Source organism: Diadema setosum, chromosome 16 (genome assembly GCF_964275005.1).
Source record: "Diadema setosum chromosome 16, eeDiaSeto1, whole genome shotgun sequence".
Lineage (NCBI taxonomy): Eukaryota > Metazoa > Echinodermata > Echinoidea > Diadematoida > Diadematidae > Diadema > Diadema setosum.
Window position 1 is genome coordinate 23626322 of NC_092700.1, and position 27889 is coordinate 23654210.

The following is a 27889-nucleotide window of genomic DNA, read 5'->3' on the forward strand; positions in this document are numbered from 1 at the left end:
AATTTTTTTGAGAAAGAAAAGTTATGTCACTAAATTTGAGTAGACATTATCTTACGGTTAACGTCTAAACTATGGTCTCCTTATCTGTATGGAAGTATGTATGGATGCATCCTCTGACTCGAACGGATAATTGATTTAAAATCGTCAAACTTCAACTATAGAAAACATTTCAGGACATCTACTTATTAAAAATGGCATTTTCTTCAATGTGTGTAACTACGTGAAGCTGACATAAAAACAGATGTAGGCCTATATCTTGAACTTGATTGAACAGTAAGCGATAGCTGCAATATTCCACACCGTTACCGTAAAGCCGCATTACTTTAATCGAACAGTTGTCCCTAGACTTTGTATGTACCAGTATAAACTCAAACATACTACGAAATAGTATAATATATATTGCTACATGTGAAAAACATGTCAATTGTTTTCCATAATGTCTAATATATAATCCATGTATGCGCCTGTTCTCATGAAGATATTCGGTCTGTACGGACCTCCGCAGGACTCGCCGGCCGAAACCGACCCGATGGAGAACCATGAACCGTTGATCTGTGCGACAAGAGGCCCGCCACTGTCGCCCTGTGAAGACATGATCACATAATACTACGTATCAAAGAAGTTGACCGATAAATGTCATATTTTTATGATACATTTTTACAAAACATTTTATGCACATGATAGATACTGCACAATGAATGTGATTACGAATTCATTAAAATACACCACCATATTTTTTAAGTTCTGATGTACACCACATGTAAGAGTAAGAAATGATTTCCATTTGCAGTATTTACCTTCTTTTCTTTTCTTTTCTGTGATGACGCGTTTGGCACAGTAAAAGTTTTAAATTCGAAACTTTGGTGGCTCGGAAAAGATGCGTGGTGGCCCGAAATGTAATCAAACAATGTAACGATCCATTATGAATATTAGTAGCCCGTTTAAGCCACGAAAAATAGTCTTTTGTCATCTGTTTGTGAATTTTGGTGACCCAAAATCAATTTTTAGCAACCTTGGGCGACCGGGCCAACGGGCCACCGGGCCACCGGGCTACCGATCTTCCGATACATACATATATCACTAGATGTGATATAATGTGTTCTGACATGTATTCTGTGATAAGACAGTATGGAAACACAATAGATGGACAAGTATTTACATTTACGTTTATATTTACATTTACAGACAGACTTATGATATGAACAGAAGGGGGGAGGTGAGGGGGAATGATTTGGGCATCTCTGTCAAACCAGTGAGGCAATGCTTACAAAGCACGTGCTGACGTAACCGTTGGAGTAACCCGCACACACTACCGTGTCCAGGAGGTCCATGGAGTAGTGACTGTTGCAATATTCGTAGGGCACTTTGGGCAGCCGTGCCATCTGAAGATCTCGCGGGCTGACACCTGCGTGGTATATCGATACCAGCACACACAGTTAATTTCAATTTTGTGACAAGTGAAAGAATACATCTAACGTTGTTGAAAAATGTTGAAATAGGAGACGCCACAAGGTTACTGCAATCATCAACACCATCACCCTTGCTTATAAAAGGTACTCATAACTTGAAAAACTCGTTTAGGGGAGGGAGACAGAACGGAGAAATCTAGAGAGAAGAATGATGATTGCTTTATAACAAATCCATAATGAAGTAGAGGCAAGTTTAAGGCCATTAATGAAAGAGGTTGGTGGAAATATTTTACAAAAGTCCAAAATTCTACAGAACTTACTGCTTTCCACGACGGACCCCCAACCCGTCGTGGTGAGGTAGGTGCCATCCTCGGGATCGAACCCTCGCGGCGGCAGACACGCCGGCTGCACGTAGTTGTTGAACTCAGCGGCAGTCTTGAGTTTCAGCAGGCCGAGGTCGTTCTGGTACGTCGGGTCGCCCGTGTAGTTGGGATGGTAGTGCACCTGCTCGACGGGAATGTTCTGGCCGCCTTCCGTGCCCGTCAACCAGTTCGTAATGCCCAGGTAGACTCGACCACCGGTCAGACCCACTCTGTCACGTTTAGTGAAAATGTCACAGCGATCAATGTTATTATTGGAGTGCTATCTCTCCATTTTCTATCATCATAATCCATGTCATAAACATACACGTGTATCATAGATGTTTGTACACCCTTCCACCAGGGCTTAACGTATTAGGGCTGCACGAGATCTGGGGGATGTTTCATGAAACTTTTTGTCGGTGATTTACACCGACAACTGTTAAAAGCTACTGAAATCCTTGCGTCTGATTGGCTGATAGCAAATTTGTCGGTGAAAACCTCCGACGAACTCGTTGATGAAACACCCCCTGAAGTCATCAGGCGCCTACTTCAAAGTGGATGCAATGACTAGGAAAACATACGTCGCCTGCTCAATTTATGATTCTTTTATCCAGCTGAAAGAAGGGGCATGGCTATTTTAATGACTGTCATCAGGATAACCAACGTTTACCTTTTGCAATAAGCAAAGAGAGGCATTGAGAAATTGCATCATTGACAACTTATCACCGGCAGTATACATGTAGCTCTCACCAAGCTTTAGACCTGTTCACCTGCTACTCGTCAAATACCAACATCATAGCATTCTATTATTTGTTATCCATGTCGTACGGTCTCCGAGTATATATACAGAGCAAATCAGCAATTTCACCAGTTCCGACTGTCAATCGTTCTATCACGGATTAAGCAGAAAAACTTGTATAAAGTCATACGCTATCATTGCATTTGGCACGAATTCAGAGACGTGGCTACTTACTAAAGTGGCTTTCATCAGTCTAACCATCGGTTAACTTTCTTTTCAGGAAGTTTCAGTTATCAACGTGACCTAAAATCCTCACTGAATACATGCTACATGAACGATTATCGTTATTAAATAAACAATCAACCAACACGCAATGTGCTGCAGTCAAGATCCATTTCCTGTTGATGAGGGTGCCGCCGCAATATGGCGTCTTCTTTGGAGGTCGGTAGATGCCCGCCTGCCAGGGCCAATGACCCCGTTTGGCGGCCACGCCCATGACAATGTTGGCATCCAGCACTGGTCTCGACCCGCATGCTGCCGGTAAGAATTAGAAAGTAAATCATTAATATGTGGTATTGGTATTGGCATCGGTTTTGCCTTTGCTATGGCTTTTGGTATTGGTATTAGTATGTTCTTGCTTTTGCTGTTACTATTGATATTAACACTGGTGTGGGTATTGATTTTGCTATTGCTTTTGGTATTGCTGCTGGTATTGTTTTTGCTGTTGCTATGGGTATACTGATGTATTGATGCTGGTATTTAACACTGGTGTTACACTGTTATGGGCATACCTATTGGTTAATAGTCACTAGTAATATAGTTAATGGTACTGACACTGGTAATGACATTTGATACAAACTGGTGTTTTATAGGTATACCAGCATTGGTACTTTAAATATGGGCAGGCCTTTGGTATAGGCGCTGGCATTGACATTGGTATTGGTCAATTGTTGGTACTGGTATTGGTATTGGTATTGGTATTGGTATTGGTATTGGTATTGGTATTGGTATTGGTATTGGTAATTGTATTGGTACATGTATTACTATTACTATTGATTTTTATATTCTATATCCGTATTAAAAAAAAAACACACATACAGAGAGTACATAAAAATGAATAAATAATATACCTGATTGGGAAATTATACGGTGGATAACATCACCTAGCAACTCGGATTTAGCATTAATTTGTAATGTCGTGGATGTAACTGCGACAACACAAATCGAGAGAGACAGAGGCAGAGAGAGAGAGAGGGAAGCCGCCCCTTGTGTGAAACAGCGGTTATATACCACTTGATTATAATATTCTCTGGGGTAGGCCTGCTTGGGTGATGCAAGTATATTCAGAAAATGCTGAAAGTGTAGCTGATTCGGATTCCTCTCTTTTTCGAAAGTTATCGTTATCAGTAAACTTAGAACTAATCGTAAAGTCTTGATGGTAATGCTCTTCTGATGGAAATAGGAGCATTTCATATCAATATCAAGCACGTGCACAGGGCAAAATGGTGGAATATAAAATGTTTCGAAAATATCAAAGCTTACGACAATTGTCTTCATCCCAGCCGTCTGGACAGTCTTTCCGCCCGTCGCACACGAAACGTGCTGACGAGTCGACGGTTGCACAGCTATCTGTAATGGTAATAGTAATCATTGGTAATCATCGGTATCTGCTCTAATAAATTTCAAAAAGTATTCTGTGCCATCCTCTTCAAAAGAGTTGCATGGTCCAAAACTAAATAGCGAGGTATGTTTACGAGTATTCAAAGCAGAATGAATGTACGTCACACCCGACTGTCTGCGTAAATTCACACTTGCATGAAGCAACCAAAAGAAGCTGACGGGTAAAAAAATGACTTCGGGGCAAATTGCAGGTTATTTACAGAGTTGTGATATCAAATTTCATGTATAGTGAATGTATAGAATTAAGTAAGTTAAAAATGATATAAATTACTGTCTTTTACATCCCATGAGACCGACACTCCATACAGCCCACAAGTATGACATTTAAAACAAGGTCCACGAGTCATACAGCCCATGAGTTCGGCAGTGGGCAAGTAAGGCCCATGAATTCGACACTCGGTAGAAAAAGCCCTCGAGTTCGACATTACACCACAGGGCCTATTATGTCGATTTTGTGGGCCTTATTTGCTTAGAAGTCGAACTCATGGGTTGTATGACTCGTGATCTGTATTGATAAGTCGTGGGCTGTATGACTGATGGGCTGTATGACTCGTGAATTGTATGATTCTTGGGTGTTGGTCTCGTGACGTGCACCCCTGCGTTTTAATAGGTCACTGGTCATGCTGGTTAATGTCCGTTACCTTCACTGTACATGACCTATAGGCCTATAGCCTAGAAAAGTGCAGCAAGGAATCGACACCTTTTGTTTTTGTTCTTTTTTGTTTGCTTTCATCCATAACGTCATGTGACATGGACCTACCTGTGAACTTTGCGGGGTCACAGTTTTTCTCGTCCTCCCCCTTCTTGCAATCCTTGATTCCGTCACACGCCAGCTCTGGCTGGATACAGGTGCCGTCCCTACAACCGAATCCACCGTCCTTACAGATCACTTGATCGAGGGTCAATATTGAACGTTAAACATGTTAAACAGTGATCAGATTGAATACGGCACGAGAGAGCTAAGAGGTTTCTAAATGAGTTCCTGGTGTTAATAAAAATAAATCCATCTGATTCTCTTAAAGTGAGCCCCTTCATGCACGCCCCCATGACTTTGATATATGTGATCTCAACAACAACAGCAACAACAACAACAACAATAACAACAACAACAACAGCAACAACAACAAAACAGGAAGGGTTTTAAAAAATGAATCAACTTCACGGTGCCCTTGCTCTAAATCTCAACAAGCAAATCACAGGGCGTGGTGATACATGTACTTTGTATGGGCTCGTACCTCTCCCATTCACGTATAGCTCGCATACAAATTATTACCGAATTTTGTGTTTTGGCATAAATTCACAACTAAAATTCGGCTACACTAAACTGAGTAGTAGTCAGAACTTCATGATTATAGCTTGTACAATCATCGGTCGGGGCTGTAGTTGTTAAATCATTGACCAAATAATGTCATCATCATGTTTTGGGGATTAACGGACCCTATGTCATTTACGGATTAACGAACCTTAGCCCTTTTTTTTCAATAATAAGTTGGATGGGTCATACTTCATGGCTGGCTAAAATGTTGAAAGATGACAGCGGTGACAAACAAACAAACAAACATATACACACGCACGCTCACAGACGCACTCACATACACAACTGTTTACACGTTTCATTAAATTCTCTAATCCACCGAACAGTGAACAAATACCATTATAATACATGTGATCGTTGTCATGAGACTTACCGGGCACTTCAGTGATCGTTTCTACCGCATCTGTCGTCATCGTCATCGGTGGAGAGGCGTCGCTCTGCATCTCCTTCGTGGTCGCCTCCATGGTGGTCATTGGCATGGGCGTGGTCCCATTGACTGGTGACGTCATGTTACAACTCTTTTCGTCAGGGGCACAGCTGCCATCTGGGCACGTGACCTCATCCGGTCCGCATGTCACTTCTGTATACGATATGAGAAAAAATCGACTTTGTCTTCTTATTGTACTTTGTTTGATGGATACTATTTTCTGCAAATCAATATAAATACATAAATTACATAATCATGAACATGGGAAACATACAAAGTATATTTGAATCAGAGTCGTGTGACTTGCATAAACAACGATATAAAAGGAAATTAATGATATAATATTACAGTATGCATGTCTATGCAGCAGGGATTACAATAACAATATTATTTTAAGAAGCGATAATGCAGGGGGCCGCCACTGTAAGCATTGCTTGAAAAGAAACAAATTCTGCTGCGAAGATGTACGCAGCGCCCCAATGTATCTATACATTATAGTCATTGGCGATTGCAATATGATTATACTATGTAATTTCAATTCCGGTCTCTTTCTTTCTTTCTCTCTCATACACCTCCCCCTCTCCCTCACCCTTCTCCTCTGTTGGTAGCCTAGTCCACGAAAAGAGCTGGAGGGCGTTGTTATACGCGAACTAACATCGTTTGACTGCCTTGAAAATGATATTGGGATATAAACACTATATACGCCTATAGCAGCACCAAAAATATTATAATGCTACCACTTATACCAATGATAGGCATAGAAACAAGAATGCTTTACATTACATTGAAAATAACTATAACGATAGTAATTTGGTGATAACATAAGTAATATAATTCATCTATGGCTGGTCGTAGCAATGATTACAGTCATTAGGACTAAGTAATGAATTGTGATAATCAGCATCATTTTTTTTTTCTGGTCTCTTTCATGTTGTCATCAGAATTTCCCAAATTGCCAAGTCGATCCTAGAGTTAATAGGCCGTTCTCGTAATGTATTCAAATCTATGGATTTTTCACCCCCGCGAACATAGAGACGAGCTATTCCATTAACCCCTTCTCTGACAATGAGTCAAAATGTGCCAAAATTTCACACACAAACGTATGGAGAGGAAATGAAGGTGGCACACAGACAGTTAACCTGCTCTTCTTAAATGAAATTAAATTGCTGGAATCCCGTTTGCTTATTTCTTGTTGCTATGTCGGACAAGCATCGGACAAGCTTTCAGATTGGCAACCTTTGTTTAAAGGGTATGCATAAAATTTGCATATGTTATGAAAATAGCTTATTGTGACGTCAGTCATCTCACCGCAATTCTCTTCATCCTCGTTGGCGGCGCAGTTGGCCGTTCCGTCACATAGGAGGTCCCGTGCGATGCATCGTTTATCGGCACATTGGTAATATCTACCGGGACAGACTGGAGAGAAAATTGACGCGATTGAACGCCAATTGAATGAATGGCTACTTGATTGACCTGCATGGTTTGTTTGTTTGTTTGTTTGTTTGTTTGTTTGTTTGTTTTTTACTTAATTGAAATAAATGAAACAAACAGAACAAACGTTGTCACTCACATTCAGAACTGATACTTATTTTCTTGTAGACGTATTAGTGCACTATAGTTCAATTTATAAAAGTGAATTCATAGTCGAAAGAGTAATTTGTCTCCTCCGTCACCTTTTAGTTAAAAAAAAATGTCCAAATTCGTTCGTAACTTTTCACAAGAATTTGTTTTCAGACAAATGTATGAAGGAAAGAAGAAGGGGCAGAATAAACGAACAGACAGACAGGCGGACAGACAAATATATATACATATAAGGGCATATATAGACAGACAGACAGACAGACAGACAGACATAACCTCCTTTGTTGCAGAGATCATCGGTGATTGACTATCGCGATAGTGATAATCACCTGGGCATTCTTTTTCGTCGCTCCCATCACCACAATCATCGTTGCCATCACATGTAAGCCATCCGGGAATACAGCTGTCGTCGGAGTGACACCTGAACTTCCAACTAGGGCAAACTGAAAGGCGCAGAGTAGAAATGTCACATTATACTTATAAAGGGATTATTTAAGAGAAACAGAAAAACGCAAGGAGGCAACAGAAAACAAAATGTTCCCCTGCACACTTCAGCTGGAAAATGATCATTGTAGACTTCAGCAACACTGAGTATCCGCACCGAATAAAACCGCCTTTCCCATGCACCAAAGCCAAAATGCGCTTGGTGGGTGCCGTAAAGTCGTGGCATTCATCGTACATATTTTGGTCAACGAACTTTCCATACAATGTATTCCAAAGAGAAAAGGAAGTTCTTCTTTCTTAGCGAGTCATATGTTATAGGCGATCATAAACTGCATTGTTGTTCTGGTTGCAGCTCTGTAAATGAATGCTACAGTAAGTCGTCAAAAGATCACCTAGCGTGAAATTACCTCGATGATAGCCTAATCTTTTTGTTTCCAATGTGTACATTATTTGGAGGAAGAACAAAAATACAGGTTCCTATAACTACAATAACAAAATTTGCTTTACCGCAGTTTTCTTCGTCTTCTCCGTCGATGCAATCAGGGACGCCATTGCAGAGATTGTTTCTATGCGTACAGTGTCCGTCGCTGCACCGGAATTGGAACGTCGTGCATTCTGGAAGTGTTGACAGTCCCAAAGAGAAATGATAGATATGTCAAGTTAATGGGATGGTTTAGTTCGGGTTGAGATGGGGATTCAGGTTTTAACTTTTTGTGAGATGATTGAAAACCACTAATATGAATATCTAGAAACATACCATTCTAAGAGGAAGGCAAAGTTTATTTGATGAAAATCGGTTTGAAATGGCTGAGATATAAAAAAACAAACAAACAAAGTGACCCTAATAAAAAGGTAGGTCTCACCTTTTATAAGATCATATTTTCTTTACTTTGTTCTTGGACATCTCAGCCATTTCAAAACCAATTTTCATCAAATAAACTTTAATTTCCTCTTAGAATTGTATGCTCTCAAAATTTTTACATAAGTGGTTTCTAATTATCTCACAAAAAGTTAAAACCTGATCCCTCATCTCAGCCAGAACTATACCACCCCTTTAAATTAATAAGCTTTCATACTCACTCTCTGAGGGTTCATGACGTCATATCAACACGTTCCGGGCGCAATCAAACCATCTCACATGCAAATAAGTGCACACAAATAAGCACACACACACACACACACATACATACATACACTCACACTCACTTTCGAATCAGCAAGGAGACGGTTTGATGTGCATATATCATTCTGATATCATATTTACCACAATCCTGCTCTTCGTCAGAATTGTCAATGCAGTCGTTAAATCCATCGCAGACGAATTCAGGGCGGAGCTTATTTCCGTTGTCACAGGTGAATGCTAACGGTAAGAAATAAAACAACGGCAAAGACAACACAAGAAAATATCACGGAAAAAAAGTTTGTGAATTATGACTGTCAATGAAATAAATTATTAATTACACTTTCTCTCGAACTGTATTTTTTCATTTTGTATGGCAGCAACAACCTGGCAGATTCTTTTGCCCATGATTATCACACCGCTTATAAGTCCGAATAATGTCCTATAACTAATTATTTCACATCTGGCTTAGATCTTTGCAGCAAGACCACATGGAAGATGGATATTGACATACGAGGATTTCTACCTAGAAGGTAATCTTTTGGAGCGAATAATGGCAATGGCATCTGTGTTACTCAAGTTTGACGTGCATAAAATTAGCCACAGGTCCTGTTTTTGAAAAGAGATGTTGCAATTAAAGTCATGAGATTAAGCTTACTCCATGGTAATTAAAACATCCAAACGCTGTCATTTTCACCACTTTTCATTCAATCAATTATAGCAGATTATTACTTTTTGGCCTTTCTTTAAGATCAACCGCCAGGTCAGATTTTTTTTTTTTTTTTTTGAGAGAGAGAGAGAGAGAGGTACTTCGTCACTTATTTTTTTCTTAATGGGAACCCTAAATCTACAGCTATCTCATTTCATCAGGTGACCGCGATTTTGAAATGCAAATACAACTTGTATTTGACAAATCAACCCAAGAGTGCTGCGAACGTAGGTTCGTAATGATATGTAAAGCTACTGTGATGCAGAGTCTGGTTTGATTTGTTCTCACAATAGCTATAAAACTACGCGCTGTGGAGTCGAATTTGGTGTATACGATGTTCCTGGTAGAAAGAATCAAATCCTCTCAAACATATCTCTACGGCAATATAAATCAAAGAAACAAAAAGAGCAACACAGAAACAGCAATAGCAGAAATGCGAGGGCACCTTCGAATGTTTATTCACACACAAGGAGAAACACAGACAAATAAAAAACCAAGAAACCACATACGAGTAGGCCTATATAGGGCTACTATTGCAACTGTTACAATCCCAAAGAATTCCTAGTGTAAGGAAAGCTACGTTAACGTTATACCTATGGTCATAATGGTCTGTGGCTCATGTTCTGTTTTGTTTTTTAACAGTCAGCTGTTTCAGATCTCACACCTGTAAAAATATTTTCATCCGAATCCCATTTCTTCATGGGAACGATTCTGAAATAAATCAGGACAGTAAACGATATCAAGCAATAGTTGATTTTGTTTCCATGCCAACCTTGAAATACACTGAAACGCGGTGTATTTTTCTGAGTCTTTTTTTTCCCCGTTTTTATTTCCGTTATTCCTCTCTATGGGAAATCATTTACAGCTGTGAGAACGTTAGACATGTTAGAGGATGACTCATTTTGCCGCTCAAAGGTGAAATTACGGACGGGCACCACTTACTGCAATTTACTTCGTCGTCCGTGCAGGCGACACGACCGTTGCAAATCTGCGTGCGGACTATACACTCTCCATCACCGCAGCGCTCGGTCCACGGGTCGGGGCAAGCTGTAATGGGGATGAATTGCAGTGAAACATTTATGGGAAATCATCCACTCATTCCCATTCCTACTGCGATAATACATGGTCATCTGCCAGTGAAGCAACGTTCCTTAATGCTTAGTGTGCTCTGAGAGCTGATTGGCACAGAAATCCCCACAGCGTTATACACACTGCATGTCTCAAGTCCCTGACGAAGACAGATTTGATATTAAAGAATGATAATAATAATAATAATCATCATCATCATCATCATCATCATCATCATCATCATCACAATAATAATAATAATGATAATGATGTGATAAACTGATCTTATGTAAGTCTGAGGTTGAGACTACTGTACTATCATTTCCGTTCTTGCTCTCACCCTCTCTACCTTCAGCCCTGTTTTCTCTCCTCTCTGATAACAGTAACTCTCTGTTCTTCCGATGCCACAATATCTATCATCTTTCTCTTATCTGCTGTAAGACGCCAGTGGTTAGACTGGATGCATTCCTTACTGACCACTGCTGACCACAACCCCTTCCGTTCCCATGGAACTCACTGTATAAAAGATGTACATAGACTGAAATAAAGTCAGTCCGGTAATTGCAGCCACTGAGTCAATGTCTACTTTCTTTTGCGTGCATATAACCTAGCTATATACTTCACACATATATTAAGGTTATAATACTGGCGACGAGGATTAAACTTCTGTAAAATGGCTGGTCTGGTAGGAAATATAGAAGAATTCCGAGAGGGAATCGACTGGTGCCAATACATAGAGAGATTGGACCTGTACTTCAAAGCCAATGGGATTGAAGCAGAGGAGAAGAGGAAAGCTACATTGCTGACTGTCATCGGGCCGGCAGCTTACAGCCTTCTCCGCAGTCTCGTTTCTCCAGCCAAGCCAGCGGACAAGAAGTATGCTGAACTTGTCCAGGTAATGACGGAGCATTACACCCCAGCACCAAGTGAGATTGTTGAACGGTGCAAGTTCAACAGCCGTTTCCGAAAAGACTCAGAAACAATCAGTGAATTCATAGCTGCACTAAAGTCAATGGCAGAGCACTGCAATTATGGTTCTACTCTAGGGGAGATGATTCGCGATCGATTAGTCTGCGGCATCAGACATGATCGGATCCAACGTATTCTTCTAGCTGAGAAGAAACTTGATCTTGCCAAGGCCGTTGACATTGCGACAAGTGTGGAGAGGGCAGAAAGAAATGTGTGTGATCTGCAATCAACACAGGCTCCACATGGAAATGGTGCAACAAACAAAGTGTTCAAGCAGCAGGCAGGACACAGAAAAACCGGAGCTCAACATCGCAACTCGTGCTACCGCTGTGGACAGGGGCACGAGAAGGGCAAGTGCAAGGCAGTCGACGCCACTTGTCATAATTGTGGAAAGCGTGGACACTTCGCGAAAGTCTGCCGGAGTAAGACAAATTCCGCGGAAGAGTCGACCCCTCCCAAGGACAACAATGAGGAGTACTTCATGCACAAGGCATCACCAAAAAAGGAGGCTCCGATGTTGCTCGAGTTGGGGATTTCCCAAAATAACACTGTGATGGAGATCGATACAGGAGCTACACTATCGATAGTGAGCGAGGCAACTTATCGTGCATGGAAACATCAACCCCAGCTGTCACAGTCTGATGTGGTGTTAAGAACTTACACAGGGGATAAGATACCAGTAGTGGGCGCATGCAATGTGAATGTGAGGCATAATGCCCAGGACCTGGAACTCCCCTTGCTAGTTGTTGCAGGTGATGGGCCAAATTTGCTGGGGAGGAACTGGTTAGCGCGGCTGAAGCTCGATTGGAACACCATCGCAGTGGTAAAGCAGACCAACTCCCTCGACAGTGTGCTCGCAAATTACAACGACCTTTTTCATGATGGACTGGGCAAACTGAAGGGGCAAACAATTCAGATTGCCATTCAGGAGGATGCCCAGCCCAAGTTTTGTAAGGCGCGGCCTGTTCCGTTTTCGTTGAAAAAGCGTGTTGAAGATGAGCTAGACCGTCTACAAGAGGAGGGAGTGATTCAACCGGTGAGATTCTCGAGATGGGCAGCCCCCATTGTGCCGGTTTTGAAAGAGTCGGGCGCATAGCGAATATGCGGGGACTATAAAACAACAGTCAATCGCGTCTCAAAGACTGACATTTACCCCTTGCCAAGAGTGGAGGAGTTATTCACATCGCTATCTGGTGGTACGTCGTTCAGTAAGCTAGATTTGAGCCATGCTTATCTGCAGCTGGAGCTGGATGGGCGATCACGTGAGCTGGTGACCATCAATACGCACAAGGGCTTGTTCCAGTACACACGCCTGCCCTTTGGTGTATCAGCTGCTCCAGCCATATTCCAGCGCACAATCGAGGGATTGCTGGCCGACATCCCTCACACTGTGGCCTTCTTGGATGACGTGCTTGTGACCGGAGCTACCGAGAAGGAGCACCTGGAGAACCTCGACAAGGTTCTCAATCGCCTCAACGATGCTGGCCTGAGATTGAAACGCGAGAAATGTGTGTTCTTCGCACCGGAAGTGACGTACTTGGGCCATCGCATCTCGCAGACCGGCATCCATCCGACGGAGGAGAAGGTGACAGCGATCAAAGAGGCGCCTACACCAACGAATGTGTCAGAGTTGAAGTCATATCTTGGCATTCTCAACTATTACGGGAAATTCATGCCAAATTTGTCGACCGTCCTGGCACCCCTGCATGTATTGCTGCAAAAGAATACCAAATGGGTCTGGGGAGCCGAGCAGCAGCGTGCATTCGAGTCGTCTAAAACGCTGCTAACATCAGACAAGGTGTTAGTACACTACGATGCAAGGAAACCACTTGTTCTTAACTGTGACGCGAGCCCATATGGAGTGGGCGTGGTCCTTGCTCACAAAATGGCGGACGGCAGTGAGAGGCCGATCGCATATGCATCACGTTCGCTTACTCAAGCAGAGAAGAACTATGCACAGATCGACCGAGAGGGTCTCGCAATCGTTTTTGGTGTACGCAAATTTCATCAGTACCTGTATGGGCGGAAATTTGTGATTGCGACGGATCACAAGCCCTTACTGGGACTATTTGGTGCTACGCGAGCGATACCGACGATGGCGTCTTCCCGTATTCAACGGTGGGCGCTCACGCTGAGTGCATACGACTACGAGCTCGTCTACAAACCAGGACATAGCAATGGCAACGCAGATGCACTCAGCCGACTACCTGTGACGACACCGAACATGCGCATCCCCAAACCAGCAGACTACGTGCTAGTTATGCAACACCTGGAGTCGACACCCGTCACACCGACATCGATCAGGCAGTGGACCGCGAAGGATCCAACTTTGTCGCGAGTGCGCGAATATGTTCTTCGTGGATGGCCGTTAAAGTGTGATGAGGAAATTTCGCCTTATTTCAGGAGGCGGGATGAGTTGTGTGTGTATGATGGCTGCATCATGTGGGGAGCACGTGTTGTGATACCTCCACAAGGGAGAAATCAGCTCACTGAGGAGCTGCATGAAGCTCATCCCGGGATCTCGCGAATGAAATCGCTCGCTCGCAGTTATTTCTGGTGGCCTGGGATGGATGGTGACCTGGAGAGCAAAGTGAAAAATTGCAAGGAGTGTCAGCAATCTCGTAAGTTGCCGCCAGCAGCACCACTTCATCCATGGGAGTGGCCACGAAAGCCATGGTCACGAATCCACTTGGATTATGCAGGGCCATTCATGGGCCGTATGTTTCTTGTGTTGGTAGATTCGCATTCGAAGTGGATGGATATCTTTCCAGTCTACAAGGCAACCAGCTCAATCACAAATTGAGAAGCTACGCGAAACCTTCGCGATACATGGCCTGCCAGAGCTTATTGTCACCGACAATGGAAGCGTGTTCACAAGCGACGAATTTCAGCAATTTCTACAGCTGAATGGAATCCGTCATGTTCGCACTGCACCTTTTCATCCATCATCAAATGGGCTGGCAGAGAGGGCAGTGCAGTCCTTCAAAGCTGCAATGAAGCGCATGACCAACGGCACAATCGAAACGAAGTTGTCGCGATTTCTGATGGCATACCGCATCACACCTCATCCAACAACCTAACTATACACAGCCCAGTCGCCGCTGTACATACGTAGCGCGACAGGGCTGTACCAACGAAGCTCCAAACACGAAGAGGGTCCAACGATAGCATGCGATCGGATTGAATTTTGATACTTTAGATCATTTTTTTGTCACTTCAAACTCATCTGACGAACAAAATGATAATGAGACTTCATATCTATGCTATGAATATTGAAATTTAGATTTGATAACTTACCTAAAATGATGGTTATATGCAGCATGTGTGAACGGTTCACGAACGGTACATCGTCTTTCACGCCAGGCCATTTCCAATATCCGGGAGGTCACATGATCTGAATGCCCTTTCAAAAGGTCGCGCTGTCGACCGTGCTGCTACACCAACACTCAAGCAGCGCATCGCACGCACGCAAAAGATTTCCGCAGAGATCAAGGCGCCATTTTGAATTCTGCAACGATGAACCCTGACGGTGTTAGGGAATCCGCCAGAAAGTATCATTTTTTGGTTCCACGGACTTATCACGAGGGCTCTCAATGGACTTACGAACCTTCTGTAATACAAGCATGCACTTAAGGTGAGTAACGTTTGGTAACGTGTACATTGTTTATAAAGAACGTATAAATTTTCATAAGTTTTGTAGTTGTGTTGTGGTTCCCCACTTTGTAGGTGCCCGCTCGTTGGTCAGACGCTGTATTCGCGTAGCGTATTAACAGCGTCTGGTCGGGCTACCAACAACCGGGACCCCTCCTGCGCAACTTCTCTTCAATCGCATTCCCCGTTCGCGATTTGATTGTGTGAAACCCAACATGGAGGAGCGCGTTCAGCGAAAGCAGCATGATCAGAAACAGAAGCACGATCAGCGTGCTAAAGCTCGCGATTTTTGCATCGGAGATGGCGTGTACGTGAAAAACTTCGCCAGCGGTCCGCAGTGGATGCCAGGCGAAGTCATCTCCATCGATGGCGTCCAATATACGCTGAGGCTGGCAGATGATCGCATCTGCAGGCGACACATCGAGCATGTCCGACGTCGCTATGACAACGACGATATGACCGCGGATGTGTTCCTTCCTCATCCACGTGGGGAGGGGAACAACAATGCACAACAAGACCATGATGACGAAGCACCAGCACTTCGCAGGTCAAACCGCCAGCGAAAATACCCCGAACGCTTTGGGGAGCCAATACCACATTGAGGAGGCAGTTGTAAATAACACTTGTAAAAATGCCGGACATCAAAGTTAAGAAAGCATGATTTTGTAACTCCTTGTTTCACAGCTGAACTCAAATGGACAGTTCATTTGGACATTATAATTTTGGTTTTCGTGTGTTGATACATTTGACTTGGTACACACATGCAATTATACCTCCCAGAATATAAGAAGAGGACTAAAGAAATATAACAAATTGCAAAATAAGTCGAACAGACCGATTAAATTAGATAATGTATCATATGGAAATGTTAGACATTTGGAAGCTTTGGGATAATATTCAAATATGATATTGATATTCAAAAGAATTTAAGATTTCACTTTTTGGTTGAATAATGTTGTGTTAATTGATGAGAACCATTTTTGGAAAAACCAAAAACAATTCTAAGGGGGAGGAGTGTGATAAACTGATCTTATGTAAGTCTGAGGTTGAGACTACTGTACTATCATTTCCGTTCTTGCTCTCACCCTCTCTACCTTCAGCCCTGTTTTCTCTCCTCTCTGATAACAGTAACTCTCTGTTCTTCCGATGCCACAATATCTATCATCTTTCTCTTATCTGCTGTAAGACGCCAGTGGTTAGACTGGATGCATTCCTTACTGACCACTGCTGACCACAACCCCTTCCGTTCCCATGGAACTCACTGTATAAAAGATGTACATAGACTGAAATAAAGTCAGTCCGGTAATTGCAGCCACTGAGTCAATGTCTACTTTCTTTTGCGTGCATATAACCTAGCTATATACTTCACACATATATTAAGGTTATAATAAATGATAATAAAGGACATTCATCAGGGGCGGCGCAGCCGTGAGGGCCGTGGGGGCTCGAGCCCCCACACTTTTTGTGCACCATACAAAGGAATACATAAGGTGCCATCACTTTGGGCCCCCACACTTTTTTCAACCAGGAAGTACGTAAGTGGCACTAAAATGGGAGGGGAGAGAATGAGCTGAGGACTTTTTTTTTTTTTTTTTTTTTGCTCGTTAGCTCATGAAACCCGGAAGTGGGCCCCCACACTTTTGAAAACACTGCGCCGGCCCTGTTCATATTGCGCAGCTACTATACTCTACTGCGCATTACAAAGTAATAATCACAACATGCACAATTCAAACACAAAATGCATTACTTCAACAGATGACTTTTTAACCTGACGTTTTATAGTGAACAATACAGCGGTCTCTAACTTGATGATAATGATAAAGGACAAACTCAAGAGTCCAATCTCAATGTTTAACGGGCCGTTAACGATCGCCCCGTCACTGTACAGGCATGCTAACCTGGAAACATTAAACTGCACATTACTTGAATATGAGACCATTCTGAAGCAAATAATTTTCACACAACTATAGCTATATAATGTACTCTTCAATGAATCCCACAAGGATTGGATAATTAAGTCATGGTTTTGTATTGCAACTTAAAATGTTGCAATACATAGCACAAGAGAATCTAGTAATTATTAGGTTTTGTTTGGTTTGGAGGTTTTGGTTTGATTTGATTTGATTTTATTATTATTTTTTTTTATTGAAAGTATTTGTTTTACTTTGAACCAGATATTTCTTTTTTATCTTCTTCCAACTTTTGTCTATAAAGAGCCCTTAAAGGCTTTTAATCGTACACTTTGTACAGTAATTAGTTTATCGTATGATCACGATGTCATCACCGCGCCCTTGCAACCTACCGCAACCAACTTCGTCGCTGCCATCTGCACACTTGAGGGCGCCGTCACATTTATCCTCTTCGCCGAAGCAATCTCGCGTGTATCTGCACGGAATCTCGTCTTCCGGACACGTAAAACCATCTGCACAAAAAAAGAAAAGAAATAAAAATCATTAACTTTTCTGCCGATTTGTATGAGTTACCCGTAACACTGAGTTACTCATAGATTTGCAGTATATAAGAACAACGATACATTCGCATAAATCATAAATCGATGCACATTATTCGGATTAAAAGAAGGTTGGCACCCAGTATACATTACGAACCTTGATGTTTAAACTACAATGCGTTGAGTTCGTAATAAATTGTGACGCAACAACAATCCAGTACGATTAACAGAAATGACCGACTTAATTATGTGACTAGCTGGCGTGAATATAACTGCAGTGGTACTCCTTCTCCATTTTCAATTTCTCTTTTGAGAGGTTAAAATCACACTTACATGCAAGATCAAGGCAATCTAGAAAATCTCAGGCGAGATGTAGCTGGAGTAATAGCTCCCCCAGCCATACTTTATTTGATATGGTAAACCTTCAGTACAGTGGCACAATCAACCCACTAGCAGCTATGAGTGCATTTGTATTAGATTTTTCAAGCACAGCCAGGGATCGTAGAGTATAAATACACAACGTCAAGTGCAAAGCTATGGTGATTAGGAGAAAAAAAAAACACAGCTCTGTTTCTTGGAGCTGCCTGTTATAACTCTCATTACCCGACCGCAGCAGCTGTTGTGTGCGAACGTCTGGCTCTGGCCCTCGTTCGAGCTCAAAATATGGACAACTCATGTTTTAAATCAAATTGTGTGGTATACAGTTCGACTACCATGATGTCGCCTGGGGCATGTGAATGAGGTGGTGAACGAGTGATCCAGGCGGTGCAGATCAAGTTCAGATTGAAAGATGACTATGAAAAATCTGAGAAGGATATCGTGAATAAACGCCTGGCTGACTATTGCTGTAAAATTCTTCTTTGGTTGAACATACTAGAAAGGATGAGCTTCTCTTCATAAATTTTGGGAATCCCTGTATCATATTTAACATTGTGACCATTAAAGCTATGATCTTAGTAAAGACTGAAATTAGTTTGACAGTGGAGAAATGGAAGCCTTAAATATTTGAAGAGTTTGTTCGCAAAAACCGATAAGTCCATATTTGCCAAACCTGGAGATATTTGCGATTAAAGGTCAAGAAAAATAAAGAGAATAATAAGAAAATTTTTGCTTCTTTTGACCATAACTTCAAAAATGTACCTTTATACGTAGTGACCAATATATCATTTAAAAGGTATTATTTTGTACTTTATGACAAAGACCGTACTTCAAAATCTTCAAAAATGGACTTATCGGTTTTTGCGAACAAACTCTTTATTTATTCACCCTGTCTTTTTTTTTTCTTCGTCCCTATCAGTATCACGACATCTCGCGGTTTGCTTGGTAGTAGCGTTCAATTTTCATCTTGATAAAATCTACACAATCACAGTTGAAAGGACCCAAGGTTCTCAATCTTGGGGTTTGCATTTCGAGACGCCTCGTCACAGCAATACATTTTGAAGACATTCTATCCTCACTGATCAGTTAAAGGGGCTTGATAACTGTCAACCGCTGTCAACCAAATAATTGTTGCTCATTTATGGGCATGCTGTGCCTCGCTGGCGGCCACAAAGCGTTTGATATAATGTGTATGTAGGGCCTATATATTATAGGTCCATGGTGTAACTCACCACTCCCTTGGATAGGGGTGAGCTGGATCCAAAAGCCCTCATAGGTTTCGAACGGATCGGACACAATGTGGAAATACAGTTCGTTGCCCGGATAGAAGATGTCCGTTGGAGGGGTGTGACCGGTTAGCGACTGGAAGAGGGTACCCGGCTTCAGCTGCACGCGTCCGGATCCCACGTACAGAAAATCGTAGTCGTCTTCAAAACTGAACACTGTGTGATTTGAAAAGTTTATTTGTGACATGTCAAACAGGAGGTACATCCCACATGACAATTATTCTCGAGGATCAACAACAATATCAGTATCATCATATTTACTCGTACTAACACTGTCACCCATGCGGGTATTGTATACATTGTTTTACATACATTCCATTTATCAATTTATTGCCATTATTACATTACATCACATATCGTTATATTATTGTCAGTAAAATTTGCAAACTCAGCAAATCTCTGATATGTTTCCACACTAACTTAATTCGGGCTTGTAGCCATGCCAGCAGGTAGCTCAGCACTACACGATGATTATTATTGCAAAATTAAATACAAAACTTCATTACGCTGTACCGATAGAATAATCAACTCTGGCTCAGTGAAAGTAGAGCTGAACCAAAGAAAATAAAGTATTGTTTACTCACCATTAAATTTGATTTTCACGTTATATCCTTCTGGTGCAATCACAAACCATGTGTAAGTGCTGTTTGGAGAATAATTCTCCGGATAGTTGGTAGAGTAGAGATCCGATGTTTTGTCTCCAGGTATGTGGACAAATTCTGAAAACAAGCCAAAAGCACCGGTTAAAGAATTTTTTTAAGTTTATCTGTTGGCAGGACTGATAACTAACAACTCACGGTCTTCGCCTCCACTTGAAATTCAAGTGAAATTTCATTACCACAGACAAGTTAAGTTTGTTACATAGGGCAAAATCAGACCTACACAATGGTGGAAATTTTTGTAAAGATTGACAATAAAAAACAATGAAGAAAATCTTTAAAGCATAAAGTTAAGTTTAATTATTTAGTTTTGTTAAACAAACAACCAAACGAAACCCTTTATAACTCCAGTTTTACGTACCGTGTGGGGGGTGGTATCTAGTTGGACCAGCGTTCGTTGGTTCCACTGCTGCTTCCAATCCGTACGAGAAGGGAGAAATATTAAGAGAAAGAGGAGATACAAAGAATGAGAAAGGGGACAGTGGACATAATTAAGGCTACCATCTTTACTTTGGAGACATTCTTAATTGTAACTATAATATATTCCTTGTGTCAGGTGAAGGTATACCGCCTTTGGAAGACCTCCTGAGTGATAACGGCATTGGCTTTGTGGTCCTACTACTGGCATCAACCATTACTCGTTATACAGTGACATCGTCATACTTAAAGAGAAGTTATTCTGGTTTGTATGTTTGACGATTCTGCACGATCTTTCAAGGCCCATAACAGCAGATCAATATGGCAAGTATACGTACAGTTATGAGTGTTATCATTGCCATCACTGCCACAGGTGATACTGTACCGTAGTTTTACTGTCATATTTTAGTGGATATTTTGATCATTATGATACGAGTATTTGATGTACTTTGTCTAGTGTTATGTTACTTGTGTTTCAGTTATGTGTACATATTATACATATATACTTATTTTCCTTTGCATGTGAAATTTTGAAATGGAGACTGTTGAGAAGATTTTTCTGCCTTAGTGCATGATAATAAATGATTTGAATCTGAATTGAATTGAATTGAATATTTTACCAGCGTAGATTTAATCCTTCTACCATAAAGAAGAAAAACACACACACACACACACATGCTAAATACAAACTTATATGAAAATGAATAGCTTAATGTTCATTTGCTCGAGTATCGAATGACATTTTGTGTGGTTATTTCTGTAGCGATTATGTATACATAAGATTTTTTTTTTAAGGGAGACAATCCATAATGCAGCATTTCCCAGTTTCCATGCAATATATTATTAATCAGAACAAGATCAACCCTTGACAACTCCATCGAATTCATGACAATCACGTTCACAAAATAGCTTGTTGCCTCTAGCTCACCACATCCTTGCATGAAAAAAAAAAAGAAAACACCTTCAACGGTGACTCTTCTATGATACAACGAGAGTTGCTTCGAATGTGATTGGAATGGGTTTTAATTTTGTTCAACGTGGCCGTTGGTATCATAGGAGAGGGCAGTCTTCCAAAAACGATTTTACTGGACGAAGCGTCCACTCATCTCTTACATTCTTTTTTTAATTTTTCACAATGCAACCACTCGAAGGTCTGCTTGGGTGATACCTGATTTGATCTGGACACCAACTTGTACTTGTTAATGATTTAACTTTATATCTTCACTTCTACTCACCTTCATCCGATCGTCCTGCCCGTTTTGCTGGTGGAAAATGAATCAAAAACATCAATGTGATTAATGTGCCACTAATATACATCCTAAGTTACGGATGACTTTTGACAGAAAGACGCACAATATCATGTTAACGTAGGGAATTATAGAGCTTGATACAGATAGATAGATAGATAGATAGATAGATAGATAGATAGATAGATAGATAGATAGATAGACAGATAGATAGGTAGACAGACAGATAGATAGATAGATAGATAGATAGATAGATAAATAGATAGACAGATAGATAGATAAATAGATAGACAGGTAGATAGATAGATAGATAGATAGCTAGACAGAGAGAAAAGAGAGAGAGAGAGATCAAGACATGATATTGATAAGGGTGGGTTTAAAGGACGCACATCCTTTCTTCCTTCATGCTTTCCTTTCCTCTCCTCTGCCATCTACCTCTCCCCCTCTCATCTCTGCCCCCCCCCCTCCCGCCATCTCCCTCGTTTTCATCCTCTAACCCTTCATGCTTTATAACAGTGACCTCAACTTAATTTCCTCTTCACTGTCAGGATGTTGGCATCTGCTAGAGTAAAACTAGTTCTTTGTTGTGGATCTCCCAACCTTGACTCGAGTTCAAACAGTGTAATTTTCTTCCTGTTGGGGCACAGAAGAATACGTAAATTAGTCAAAGTCAGCGTATATAACACGGTGTTCATTTCCTTGCTGCGATTACACTTCCGATTGTTAGTCACTATCGGTTCGATTTAATTTTTGCTCTTCTCCTCACACATGTCATATAAGTCTCGACATGTAATATGACGGCGGCTTGCCCTCGTAGAGGCTGTCGTCCGTCTTGCTGGCTGAAGTCAATGGGTGTGACGGCTGCAGCGATGCATAAAATATGTGCCTCATTAACTGCGCATGATCATGGTGGCGTGGCGTTGGCTTCAAGGGTGAGAGATATATCAGAGGGACGAGGGACTGTATTGCCACGAGAACGAAATTAACAGGAGAGCATATTATATTTATCTGAATGACCACGGATCGTTGGTTTCAGCAGCAACTCTCATCATTCTCTCTGGAATAGAAGCATAATTCGTCTGTTGTGTGCATATCATTTTTTTTTTTACCAATGCTTCGTGAATCGATTCGAAGGGAGAAAGCAAAGTTACACTCATATCCAACTGCCTCTACTTTAAAAAACGAGTGACAAGTTACAATCTTCTTATTGTGTTAATTGCATGAAAATCATTAAGGAAGAGTATTAAATCAAATAATGGCATAGAAAAACTTCGAGAACCTTTATAAATGACATCTTTGACAGTTTCTCTACAATAAGCCTGCAAAGGAATGCATTAAAGGGACTTTTCACCATATATTCAAGTCGTCGTATGAGGTAGGAAAGGAGGGCCCTCCAATGATTTTCATCAACTGAGTGGTGGAATTTCTTCTTTTTAAAAGATATTAAACTTCAAATAAGTATCACAAGTTGTATTTAGAAGAAAATGCCGATATCAGTCACAATGATACATATTCAATTCATTTTTTCCTTTCGTTTTTTGACAAAAAAAAATATATATATATATGTATAGACCATCACTTTCTTTGGTACCAGAGAACATAAACATAATAATACAATAAACGAAATGGAATGTCAGATGGTGTGATAATGTCATAGCCTAACGATATAAGTATCCCTCGAGCTTGCATTAAGTTGATAGCTGTATTTTTTTGTGTGTGTGACAGAAGAAGACTTACAACAGACAGACTGAAAACCTAGCTCTGAGGACGCGGAGAAGAAGAGGAGGTTATATTTGATTAGATATCGACAAAGAGGATGAAATATTACAAATTGTTATGTACAAACAACTTGGAGAATTCATGACATCATCAACACAAAATATTTTTTTAAAATGCGGTTACAAGCGATATCAAAGATTTTTCAACTTGATTCCTTATTTCATCGTTTTTTCTTAAATTGTCTCGCGTAATATTATGCTATGATATAAATCATCGCGTTTGTCATTATTGGTATCTTTGAAATTTGTGTCGAATTTGTATTAATTTGAATGCAGAAATAAACCAAACCAAACCAAACAACCAAACAACCAAAACAAATAACATCTATAATATTTCCGATTTTAATATGGAACGGCATTATTCTTTACAGTCAGGTTTAACACAAAGTGGAGTTACAGCGTGGGGTAATCCCCTTACCCACGCTATAGTTCCATTTTTGCTTGGGTTTTTTGTTATTGCTTTCTGGAATGAGTCATACATGCAATACTTTGCATAATATTGTATACATATTCAAACCAATTCTGCAATGGTGATGCGATAGTTCCAGACATGTGTGTGTTAGATCTTTGCCCTGGGGATGGGGGTGGATGAGTTTTGTATTTGGGTCATGGAAGTCAAAGTACATCCTTTTTAGCTTCCGATTGTGCTTCGCCCATACAACACGAACAACAAAATTATAGTAAGTTACCATGGTTCATTTCTGCATACCGTCTTTCAAAAGAGACACGCCATAGATCAAAAGCAAAGATTAGTAACGATTGAAATATTCGAAACTGTGATGATGATGATGATGATGATGATGATGATGCCGACGATAATGACGATAATGACTTAAAAACTCTACTGTCGATGTCCCTCCCATCAATGCTGGTTTAGCACATTATAGATACACTCAAAGTTATAATTATTTGCGATGTGAACGCCAACAATTATATTGATGGCGACAAAGGAAAATAAATCTGATGAACTATTACATTAATTATTGCCGTCTTTTAAAAAAAAAGTTTCAGTCGAGATGACACTGCATCGTAATTCTTAACCCGTTGAGGACGAGTGCCGAGTATACTCGGGCAGGTGTCTATGGGATATGAGTGTTGTAGCAAAATCAGTCTATCCTCAACGGGTTAAAGGTTTTGTTCGAATGATTCACTGGTATCAATAGCTCGAATCAAAAGGATATTTCTCTATGTGGATGTACACCAAAGAGGAGAGTACCGCCATTTATCTTCCAGCACTGGTAAACGCATTAGCCATCGCAGGGGAAACATATGTCACTACTTTTCCTCCTTTCTGTAGGAGGCAGCTGTTTCACGGAAGTCCACTTCGGACCTCGGAGTGAAAAAAAAAATACACAACTAGATCAAACCAAACAGACAAAGAATCAGCAAACAAACAAGACCAACAGAAGTGACTTTGGTCGTGACACTGTGACGGTCATTCCAAGCTCAGCACTGTCTGGCCTTGATCATAGGAATGACACTTCCCGCTCCTTGTGTTTCCGCACCAAAGATCATGGGCTCAAGAACTAGGTCCAGCTTTACCTCGTTCGGCCTCCAGATTGAAAAGTGATATCTTCTGCAGTCGTTTTCGTTGTTTTATTTTTATCCATGAAGTCATTGTATTTGTCACAAACTGACGGTCGTATGGTAATGATCCTCTGATTTATATTCTGAGTCGCTTCGGTATGTCGCTTCATGAATGTGATTGAGTTGTTTTGCAGAAACCTCATATTCATTCATAGAAACCCTGAAGCTTGACTGACGTTTGCCTTCGGCTTATATCCGATCTTAAATTAACTATATGAGTATGCAAACAAAAATTTTCAATGTTTTGATACAAAAAGAAAGAGGAAAAGACAGACAAAACTCTGTCATCGCGATGTATAGGTTTTAAAACAGAAACATTGCTGATTGCAGTGGAAAGCCAAAAATAAAAAGTCATAGTCAGTTCGTTGTCCAAAAAGAGCCATAGTGTGTACCCTAGAAAAGAAAATATTCCCATGTATGCGTACTCTCGCTGAAGGCAAAGTATAAGCGCTCAGAATTATTACCTGGTCCAATGCTTTCACAAAGTAATGACTTACTTACTTCTGTGGATATAGCATGTAGATTTTAGGACGAGATTCCTTTCGGCAAAATGTCATAAGCAAGCCTACCCTCGATAGGTGTCATGCACGTTCTACACAAGATGTTGTTAAAATCCAGGTCGGGTTAACCGAATAACGTAAATATTTTTTAGGGTTACCTGGAAAAACAAAAAACAAAACGAGTGTCGTCGGATGATGTCTGTAGTTTTAAACTCGAACAGGATGGCAGTAAAAGACTCCCTGGATTTGTAGTTTATCGACCTCATGATCAGATGATGTTGTCGCTTGTATTACAACCCCTCCCCCCTTCATCAAAGAAAAGAGAACAATTTTACAACAACACGGCAACAACCCAAAACTTAGGACTGAAGAATAAAAAAGTACTCTCAGCATCCGATGTTGTATTGCGTTCTTGATATCACTGAATCCGTTGCGATCCTCAATGGCAGCTGTCACTGGTGTCCAAGGCTTTTGCAAATCCTTAGGATTGGTTTCTATACACCACCATACCAAGAAGCACTTCTTCGGTCGTTGGCCAATACTAGTATAGTTAATAGACCTACAAGGATTTATCATCGATTTTAAAGTTTCTATTATCATTATCATTATAACTGTTATTGCCATTACAATGACGATGATGGTATAATGATGACGATAATACTAATACTAATAATGCTAATAATAATACTAATAATGATAATAATACTGCACGTCTGGTTCAAGATGGACATTATGGGAAAAAACGGGATAAACGCACTATATCAAGCAAGACTCGGGCCAGCGAGATCCAACATTGCGAGAGGGTGATACAGAAAAGACAGCGATTATATTTTCATTTCAGTAATCAGTACAAATATGAGGAAGGATATTAATGATTAGTTTCGGCGTACTCACCCACTATAACGAGAACAATGATGAGGACTATTGTCAGGATCAAACCGACCAACAATGCTATACCGATTTTCAATCGCCGAGAATCTCCAGCGAATCCCACACCATCGGTCTCCTCCTCCTTCTTACCCGACGCGTCCCCGGCCTTCTTACTACCATCCTCACCCTTCTCAGCTAGTTCGTAGTCGTCCTTGTCTGGCCTTACAACATAAAATTGCGTACAGACATCGAGAGAAATTTGCGATGAAATACAGAACATTAAATCTTAAAATTCAAGACATTGACGTACATTTTTACTCTGTTCTTATACTTATCGTTCCGAAAAACAGCAATTTCATTGTCTATGTAAACATACATTATAGCTGAAAGGTGATGGTTGTTATCAGTAGCTTGAAAAAAGATGGTCTCTCTCTATAGTTCACGTGTGTCTGGCCAATGTCGTAAAAAATGTCAAAACACCAATGATTTAAGATTGTATATTCTTTATGACTATTCTTTATGACCTATACCGACTATATAAAGGGGACTAATGTCATCTTTGTTACATTTTATTTAAAAGTTATTTTGAAGTATTTGAAAATAATTCAAATTAATAGTTGCCACGTCGAGTTGAACAACCGAATGCAAGAAATCTGCAAGAATCATTTTATTTGAATAAATTAATATGCATGTCGAGTATCCCGTTACGATAAGAGATCAGACCATCACTTGTTAATAGGCGCAAGCTCCGTAGTCTGTTATGGACTGTAGATATTATGACCCCTGCTCCTGTCTATAATCTATATACCAATCAGGAGATAGTGGGCTCGAGTCACACTTGAGTATGTCGATGTGTATTTACGTTGATGAAGGAGAATTTGTCAATCAGTTGCAATGAAAATATGATTTCTTAAGTCATAGATCCTGACTTCTGCATGGATTATCGTAAAGCTAGAGAAAACTACTCCCATAGATAATATATATCATATATTATCGTGTATCATCTCTTTTACTAGAAACAAAATACCTCATCGCGTGCCTCTCTTCGTCACACTCCGTGTGGATAGAATATTTCTCTTCTCTTCTTTCCTTAAAAAGACAACAACAACTATGAATAAAGATGAGCGAAGGAAATGCAGTTCCAGCGATCGAATGCCTTTTCTTTGCTGATTTTCTATCATATATTACATACATATTTCATTTCATTTCATTTTATTTTATTTCCACACGGTCACTTGTTTCAG

General features: G+C 40.7%; 1 protein-coding gene across 1 annotated transcript; it reads right to left on the reverse strand.

Annotated features, from left to right (window-relative positions):
• Positions 1–420: 420 nt before the first annotated feature.
• Positions 421–27677, reverse strand: LOC140239725 (uncharacterized). Its single transcript, XM_072319548.1, has 18 exons — positions 27673–27677; positions 26670–26866; positions 21899–21925; positions 20172–20306; positions 19534–19743; positions 17777–17896; positions 10729–10833; positions 9222–9317; positions 8465–8572; positions 7843–7956; positions 7241–7348; positions 5879–6085; positions 4951–5079; positions 4053–4139; positions 2879–3044; positions 1730–2001; positions 1269–1405; positions 421–582 (listed from the first exon to the last, which is right to left on the reverse strand). The coding sequence occupies exons 1-18, from the start codon at positions 27675–27677 to the stop codon at positions 421–423; spliced, it is 2385 nt and encodes a 794-aa protein (XP_072175649.1).
• Between the last annotated feature and the right edge of the window lie 212 nt (positions 27678–27889).

Excerpts from the sequence above, each read along its gene's own strand:
- LOC140239725 (XM_072319548.1), bottom strand. Across the intron at positions 9,318-10,728 it reads GGACGACGAAGTAAATTGCA|CATTCACCTGTGACAACGGA; the intron begins GTAAGTGGTGCC and ends TCTTACCGTTAG. Across the intron at positions 3,045-4,052 it reads CTGGGATGAAGACAATTGTC|CATGCGGGTCGAGACCAGTG; the intron begins GTAAGCTTTGAT and ends TCTTACCGGCAG.